This window comes from the organism of the source record quoted next, unplaced genomic scaffold (genome assembly GCF_019419815.1).
Source record: "Pyrus x bretschneideri cultivar Hongxiangsu unplaced genomic scaffold, Pyrus_bretschneideri_v1 Contig40, whole genome shotgun sequence".
In the NCBI taxonomy this organism is placed as follows: Eukaryota; Viridiplantae; Streptophyta; class Magnoliopsida; order Rosales; family Rosaceae; genus Pyrus; species Pyrus x bretschneideri.
The window spans coordinates 3,056,720-3,065,263 of NW_025999724.1; the positions used below are offsets into that span (position 1 = coordinate 3,056,720).

Below are 8,544 nucleotides of genomic sequence, written 5' to 3' on the forward strand. Positions count from 1 at the left end.
AAAATTACAAGACTAAACTGCTAAAATTAAAGTGACAAGGATCAAAGTGAAATGTAAAGCAAACTATGAAGACAAAAAACAAGGTAGTTTTTCTCTAAAATAAATGCGAATTCAATTTACCTGTTATAAAAATAATCCCCCTTAGAACAAGAGCCTATACAATCAAATCAAACAGCATTCAAACAACGAGATAGCGTCCTGATCTTATATCAATTGGGAAGAATCTCCTTAGGTTAGTAATAGTATTTGCAGCAAAATTAGCTTCCTTATTAAAGGAGTAGGATTCTCTTCTCTTTTATTCTCATCCGTTTTCGTCTTCTCCTTTTACATATTGTTTTTTGTTTTATTATTTTTATAAAAAAATCAATATAAAATATTGATGTGACTTAACTGTAACCGTTGAAATAAAAGGAAAAGAAATATAAGAGAGTTTATGAAAGGAGAGAATCCTCCTCCCCAATCAAAATGTCGCCAAAAATAGGAACATTTATCCTTAAAATTGTACCATTTTTATTCTACCAATGTATCAAAATATGAGCATTTTCATTGTTTGAGAAACAAATGTGCAATCATTTTCACTAACTACGGTGATATCATTACGCAACAAATAATATGTCACTTTCTTTATAATTTATCGTTGATTTGTTAAAAAAAATTATGATTGATCATAGTGATTAATTTAGCAAGTACACATCGTTATTTATTCAAATATGATGGGTAGCTATTATTGCACATATTGACATCCTTTATTTAATAAGAAATTTTGTTTGAATAATGATTCTGAATTACATAATTATTATTTTTTTAAATAAAAAAAGAGGACAATTAGTGACGAACCACGATTATCCACCTTTTCTAGGCTCGAAGAAGATTAGTTGGGAACTGCACCCTACATGTGGCCACTATCAAACTAATTCACAACTTACAAAGTATTGAACTCAAAATCTCTCCTTTTTTAACGAGCTGTTGCTCGCACTTTTCACTAGATCACTTGTCGTGGTTTCTAAACTACATAATTTGAGTAAAGAATAACAAAACTAATTTCATATTAATTGAGGGAAAAAATAGATTGTATATACTATATATACTTTTATTTTGTGAAATTTCAATCCAAATTAATATGTATTTACGCACTCATATGTGGATTTTATTATTTACAAATTTCAGAAAATAAAACAATTGGAATGCTGCAAATTTCATAATAATTTTAGAGCAAAACATTGCTATATTCAGGGCAAGGAAGGCATTCTAATTTCTACACCCCAAATACAATCCTAGCAAAAAGACAACTTCCAATCACTAAAGAAAAGAAGTAAAGTAGTTTAAGCCAATGAACTTTGTGAGTTCGTCATGTGATTTGGCAGTTTATGCAAACGTTTATCTTATTAGAGATTCAAATTTATGATTTACTTTCTGTAAAGAAAAAATAACCATAAAAAATGTTGTAACGCTTTTATTATTGAATGAGATGCTTTATTAAACATCATAGTATACTATGTATATAAAATTTATCCAAAACTCAAACGTGAATATTAGAATTTAAAGCTACAATTGAATTAAAAGGCACGTTGTCTGACATCTCTCAACTTCATTTTACTAATAGCGTGCATGGTTATACAAATATATTAGACTGGTTAGAATCTTTGTTGAATGTTTACGAAATTGAGTTATCGAAGCTTAGCAAGGCTTTGTTGATATATTGACAAATATGGAATGATAGAAATAAATTGATTTTTAGAAATATTAAACCCCGCCCTGCTCAAGTTTTGTCTTTGGTTGAAGTGGTGGTCATGGATTTCTTTCAGTTGAATGTCAAGAACACGAAGAAGACGACGGAGCATGCTCATGTCAGAAACAATGTAGTGTGCGGGTTTTGTGATAAGAGATGAACATGGTTGTCCTTATTATTGTTGGAGCTCAAATTTGGGAGAAAACACAATCTTTATAGTCGGAAGCTTTGGCGTTGAGGGATGCTCTAAAATTTGCAAAGCTCAAGGGGTTCTAGATGATTAGTGTGGAATGAGATTCTAAGTTAGTCATTGATGCAGTTCAAAATAAGTGCAACACTCCTTGGTGGATAAGAGCTATCATTGAGGACATTCATTGGCTGTCATTTTTTTTTCAACGTGTGAAATGGTAACATATCTTTTGAGAAGCAAACTTTGTAGCAGATGCTATCACTAGTAAAGGATTATCGATTTCTAATATGCATATTTGGGATAGAGCTATCCCACAATTGCTTCATATGCTTTAATATTCGATTGTATTGGAACTGATTGTATTAGTCAACTTATGAACGAATTTTCTTTTCCAGCAAAGTAAAAACAAAGAAAGAACTTTTCTAGAGAAACCAGAAAAAAAGATCCGACCTGCCGGATTCGAACCAGCGACCTAAGGATTATCTGCTATTTGCAACTACAGTCCTCCGCTCTACCAACTGAGCTAAGGTCGGATGTTGTCATGCCTCCAACTTTTTTATATTTATATACTTAGTCCTCACTCGGTGTCTAGCATTTGATTGTAATATATAATTCACTGGACGTAGTGTATGCTGAACAAGAAATAAATGTCAACTTTCAAATTGTCCAAATTGAAGGTAAAAGATAAGTAGTTATGAAGTAAATTTATTCCTCCTAATCCCCACAAAAATGATAAAATTGGAAATAAATTTCATTCACGACTAATTCAACTTCTACTTCAACTCAGGCAAAATTTGAAAGTCGCATCTATTTCCTCCTACAACATACATCGAATGTAGTGAATTATCATATCCGATCCTATCCAAGTCACCAAACAAAGCCTTAGTGTGTGGATATCCTTTGTCCTTCAAGATTTGATTTCCTTGAACATATTACCTCAAAACTCATATGAGATACCTCAAAGGTTACATGGTTATATGTGTGGTTATACGTGTGCACACATGCTCAGCAGAATCAAAGATGAATTGCATTACATTACACTTTCAGAGAGTCACAACACAAGTTTCACAAGAAAGGTAAATTGCAGACAATGTTGTATGCATAAAATCTAACTTCAAGACATAAGGCCTTATATCGTCGCGACAGACGTCAACGCATGCACTGATACAAGCGATTTTACATGTCACACAGAGAGCCTTGGAGTACTTAAGGTTAGTCGACTGCAACTGGTTGCATGTTTTCGGCTTCCTGCCTCAGGTCTTGAAATAGAACAGATGACAAGTATCGCTCCCCAAAGCTTGCGTGAACAGTCTGGAAACCAAACAAAAAAGCAAATGATCACAAAGAACCAATGTGTGTCGCAATTCACATCACATGTCACAAACTCAAAATGTCAACAAGGAACAAACCGATCAACCCGTCTCTTAAAATGTGAGCCGGACATGTTATTAACTTTAATCTTACATGCATGAAAAACAAAGGATATGTCGCCCTTACCACAATGAGTTTGCCTTTGTTTTCTGGCTTTTTAGCAAGCTCCATTGCTGCCACTGTGTTGGCTCCAGACGATATTCCCACCTGCATAAATCCGAAGTAGGACGTAAGTGAATACGTTTCAATGTGTTGATACAATGTGATTTTTAGTCACTGAATATTACCATAAGCCCTTCTTTCAGTGCCAATTGTCTTGCCATGTTTACTGCATCTTCGCTACGAACCTGAAAAATAAGAAATGAAACTCAGTACAAAAACTTCCTTTGTTTAGCAAGTTCGGCTCCTCATAAGAAAATATCGTCAAATTTGGTACTTGCCTCAATCACTCTTTCCATCACATCCATGTCCAATATATCTGGTTTGAATCCAACCCCGTTGCCCGTGATTGAATGAGGACCTATTACCATAGACAGTTTCATATAAGAAAGGAAAATACATCTTGCAAAAGATATAAACTTCCAAAAATACAATCACGGACATGTTTTTTCTTCAGGATATATCTAGGCAGGTAATCATAAAGGTTAACTTTGGAACAAGATGTTAAGCAATACTCTACCTGGTTTACCGCCATTCAGCACATTACTTTCAGCAGGCTCCACTCCGTATATCTACCATGATTGCAAGAGATTCAACATTACTAAGGAAATAAAAACAGAATATAACGACACATCACAAAACGCATGAACATATTATAAGATAGCTCCAATGCCATCACCTGAACATTAGGATTTTTAGATTTGAGATACTGCCCGACCCCGGAGACAGTGCCTCCGCTACCAATTCCCATTACGAAGATGTCAACTTGTCCGTTGGTATCCTCCCATATCTCAGGGCCTGTAGTTTCAAAATGCACCTGTTTTTTTTTCGAGATTAGTCGTATATCCACCTTCAATTTTATGATCATACATAGCATAATGATAGACTGGTGCAACATTTGATCAAGTTAAGTCAAAGCAAATATTGCGTACCTTAGTGTTGGCGGGATTTGAGAATTGTTGGAGCATAAAGGCATTCGGCGTAGATTCCAAAAGATCATACGCCTTCTTCACAGTCCCTCCCATCCCCTTGGTTGGATCAGTGAGAATTAAATCAGCTCCAAAGCATCTCATACACACCCTTCTCTCCAAACTAGTGTAAGACGGCATAGTTAGGACCATCTTATACCCTCTCATGGCTGCCATAAACGCCATGCTGATTCCCATATTCCCTGACGTTGGCTCGATCAGTGTTGTCTGATGCAAAATGTACACAACAGTAATTAGGGAAATCTGAAACAGTAATGCAAGACAAACGTATGCAGTTAACCAGAAAAAAGAAAGCAAAGAGAAATCTTCCGCTAACCTCCCCAGGAGTTATCAAACCCTTCTCTTCTGCATCGTTGATCATAGAAAGTGCCGGTCTGCACCAAAATTAAGCAAACTAATTTTCATTTGATCTGTACTCGGCGGTTAATGTGTATACACAAAAACAACGTTAAGCAGTAAGACTTTATGTTTCTCATGCGGGTGATCCGGTGAAGTAACAATGTACCTGTCCTTGATGCTAGCCGTGGGTTGGAACATCTCTTGCTTGACAGCAATGAAAGCTCCACATCCCTCAGTGACTTTGTTAAGATAAACAATGGGAGTTCTACCAATGAGCTGAAATATGGCAAGAAGATTATCAGTGAAAAGGCTAGAAGAAGAACGAACAAAGGCTAAGACACGTTTTTAGTCCCTATAGTTTTCAAAGTTCCACTTTCGTTGCTGTATTTTCAACTGCATCGAATTTGGTCCATGTAGTTTGCAGATTTATCCAATCCAAGAACATTCATCAACTTTTCTTAACTTCCTGTACTTAATCCATCAAATATTTCACAGTCCAATGTGTTACGCACGTGACAATTTCGGACAAGAAATTAATGGGAGTTGACGGAGGTCCTAGGATAGGACACCTCTTCTTTGATTATAAATCAGTTACACAGATCTATACAGTCAAATCTCTTTTACAATAAAAAAAAATACATATTAAAATACGTATATATTTCAATCTTCTAAAAATAAATGCGTTTCTTAGAAGAGCACTTCAAGTGTTTTTTTTGTTAATTTTAAGTTGTCAGAAGCTCTTTTAGCCATTTCAGAAGTATCGACGAACATATTACAAGTAGTTTATCAATCATTTCACGCCACGAGAAAAAAGTGATTTATCAACCATGACAAAATAACAACAAAAAAGAAGGATTATTTGTCTGTTTTTCCAGTTTTGTCCTTTTGTTTTTTGGGCGGCAAGGTATTGAGCCTCCTACACAAATTATGCTTTCAAAAAGCCAAAACGACAAAAGGTTCAGAACACGTAGCTCAAAGCCTTGTTCTTCATGAAAATAAAACTAATTAAAATTTCAACATATAAAACTAATTAAGATTATATAAACAAAGTCTTTGTTCTTTTATTCTCTGAGAGCAAGCAAGTATGCTCCACTAAGACAATAAATAATTGTCAAAGCAATTAGGCAAAGGCAATTATTATTGTAGTAAATAGTAAGTGTCTGAATCCTGTAAATGAATTGCCTGAATAATTGACATTGATAAACTACTTTAGAAAAATATTATACTTAAATTCAAATAAGAGTTTTAACCAAGACTGTCACATCATGATACATATTCTATTAAATTTGTATTTTTATAATATTTAAAATTTTTTTACTAAATTAATCTGTACCGTTAAATTAATTTTTTTTCAGTCCAAATGCCAAGATTGTGCCACGTGGTCACAAATACTTTTTCAGATACTTTTTCATTTTTGAATTAAAAAAAAAGTCGAATTAACATGGAACGTCGGATTTTGGGGAGATCCAACGGCGAAGTGCACAAATGGGCTAAGTGGCTGCAGCGCTGGCCCAGCTCATGTTTTTTGTCGGGTCACTCGCCCTCACCCGATCCACACGACTGACGCAAAAACAAAAATAATATGGCTGACGTCAGCACGTCAGACCTACTCAAGCGTACACATAGGCTATCCCCTATCAAATCGCTCAGTCCGATTGGGTTGGGCCCGCCTATTGCCCAAATTTTAGGGCTGGGGTGGAGAAGGTTTTGTGGTTTTGGGTGATTCAGTTACCCAATTTCCTTCTATTTGGGATGGGGTGGAAATGCTCCTAATGATTAAAACACTAATGACGAAATCACTTTACAAAATTTCGATTAAGGGATACTTCTTTGTTTACGTAACTTTAAAGAATCAAAATGTATGTACGATCCATACGTATTTAGAAATTCTCATTTTTTTAGGAATTGGACTTCCTAAACGAGGGAGGTATTTGAATTTCGGGATATGTAGAGAATGAAATGGATTTCTTATACCAATTATGCCTTCACTTGGTTCTAATTATACCAAAATTACCTTTCATTCCAGAAAAGAACCCCAAGGCTGCTTCTTGTTAAAAATTAATGGAAGGTTAATAAATATTTTCGATTGTCACTTAGTATTACAGTTTAGTTGTATTCTTCTTTATTTGTAAGTGAAATGTTTTAAGTTTGAATTTTGTCAAAGACAAATTTGAATTGCATTATTACTAACTCGTTGTGAGACTAAGTTCATCCCTTCTCCTTTAGTACATATAACATTGTTTGCTAAAAAAAAAATAATTCTATTAATTAGACTATAAAATAAATTCTTAACAAAAAAAACAAAAATGATAAAACAATTTATTAACACATACTCGATTCTGGCTCTTTTCCATCTTAACTCCTCCACAATTTAATTCTGGCTGAATGCAATTTTCTCGTTCCTGACTATTGGCTAGCGAATGAACCGTAAAAGCATGTCCATTGGTTGACGATGTGTAATTCAGGTTGGCGGCTAAAAGAACATTTTTGTATAAAAAAATACTATTCACACACTTATTTACTTCTTACACATTTTTATTAATTTTTTATCATTAATCTTCTTCAATTTATTCGATTTGAGAGTTCAAAATTAAAAAAAAAATGTATGAAAAGTAAAAAATGGGTGTGTATATTGCTTACTCTTTTGTATAAACTTATACATGGTAAACTGGACTGATTATTACCAAAAAAAAAAAAAAAAATCTGAAAATATTAACATATCATGCAATCAAACATTTCCAGTTTACCAAAGAATGAAATTTCTAGAGAGAGAGAGAGAGAGAAAACGTACTTGGGAAACTTGGGTTTTGATTTGGGTGGCAGGAAGATCCTTGGGGAGATTTCCGATTCTCTGAGCAAAAGATGGAGAGTCGGGGATGGGTTGGGCCACCTGAGCGGAGAAGAGCCTGTGTCTCACGGCTCCTCCATTGCAAAGCACAGAGGATTTTTTCTTGAGAAAGCTCCTTAGGGCAGCCATTAATGGATGCAAGCTACTACTACTGTGCTGCAAGTAGTGAGGTAGAGCAGGAATTGAGTTATGGGGGGGGGGAGGGGTTGGATTGGTTAAGGAGGAGAGGAGAGGAGAGGGCGTTTTTATAAAGTTTTAGGGAGGAAGAAGGCGGTTGGATACTAGGACGACGACAGTGACATCAACTCTGGGTTGAAAGTTGCACCAATCTCTAGGAATCGAGTGGACAGCAGAGAGAATAGTGCAGGCGTGCTCATGTTAATTCAGTTGTTTTTGCATTAAATTGTTTATGCATATGATTTTAAGTTTAAGATAGGTAGGTCAAAATTTTAAATTAAATAATATGAATGTTGATGATTCGATTATTACTTAAATGTAACGTTTTTATTTTTCATTGATAACACGTCATTTAGTTTACTAATTTGATTTAAAAATTTGACCATCCTAACACTATTCTTTAAATTTAGTTGTATTTTTCAATTATTTCAGTTTTTAATTATTAAGTTTTAAATATATAAATAATTCGTGATAGTAATTTAAAAAATTCTTTAGTAAGACAACAGAATACTAATCGTCTTCTATTAGAAATTGCAACCGTCACCAAAATAAGGAAATATAAGAATTTGTTGATTAAGCAAAAAAAAAAAAAAAAGGTAGGATAAAAGACAAGTTGGAAGAGTGACACTATCAACAGTTAATTATAAATTGATAAAAGAAGGGAATTATTATTAGCACTTTAAAAGTCTCATTCTATACTCCTCACAAGTGTATTTTTTTTTCAATTATAGAAAGTTTGAAG

General features: G+C 34.3%; 1 protein-coding gene and 1 non-coding gene across 2 annotated transcripts; both read right to left on the reverse strand.

Moving 5' to 3' along the window:
• Positions 1-2,363: 2,363 nt before the first annotated feature.
• TRNAY-GUA lies at positions 2,364-2,452 on the reverse strand. The gene is given in 2 exon segments: positions 2,364-2,399; positions 2,416-2,452. It is a non-coding gene; the product is annotated as a tRNA-Tyr (tRNA).
• Positions 2,453-2,924: 472 nt separating this feature from the next.
• On the reverse strand, positions 2,925-7,982 carry LOC103957376 (L-3-cyanoalanine synthase 2, mitochondrial). The gene is made up of 10 exons (XM_009369536.2): positions 7,569-7,982; positions 4,944-5,053; positions 4,755-4,812; positions 4,382-4,645; positions 4,129-4,266; positions 3,970-4,021; positions 3,731-3,810; positions 3,578-3,637; positions 3,417-3,497; positions 2,925-3,230 (listed from the first exon to the last, which is right to left on the reverse strand). Exons 1-10 carry the CDS (start codon positions 7,752-7,754, stop codon positions 3,132-3,134), a joined length of 1,128 nt encoding a protein of 375 aa, XP_009367811.2. The 5' UTR covers positions 7,755-7,982; the 3' UTR covers positions 2,925-3,131.
• Between the last annotated feature and the right edge of the window lie 562 nt (positions 7,983-8,544).

Excerpts from the sequence above, each read along its gene's own strand:
- LOC103957376 (XM_009369536.2), bottom strand. The coding sequence starts at position 7,754 with ATGGCTGCCCTAAGGAGCTTTCTCAAGAAAAAATCCTCTGTGCTTTGC. Across the intron at positions 4,022-4,128 it reads CTAAAAATCCTAATGTTCAG|ATATACGGAGTGGAGCCTGC; the intron begins GTGATGGCATTG and ends CAATCATGGTAG. Across the intron at positions 3,231-3,416 it reads ACAAAGGCAAACTCATTGTG|ACTGTTCACGCAAGCTTTGG; the intron begins GTAAGGGCGACA and ends TTTGGTTTCCAG.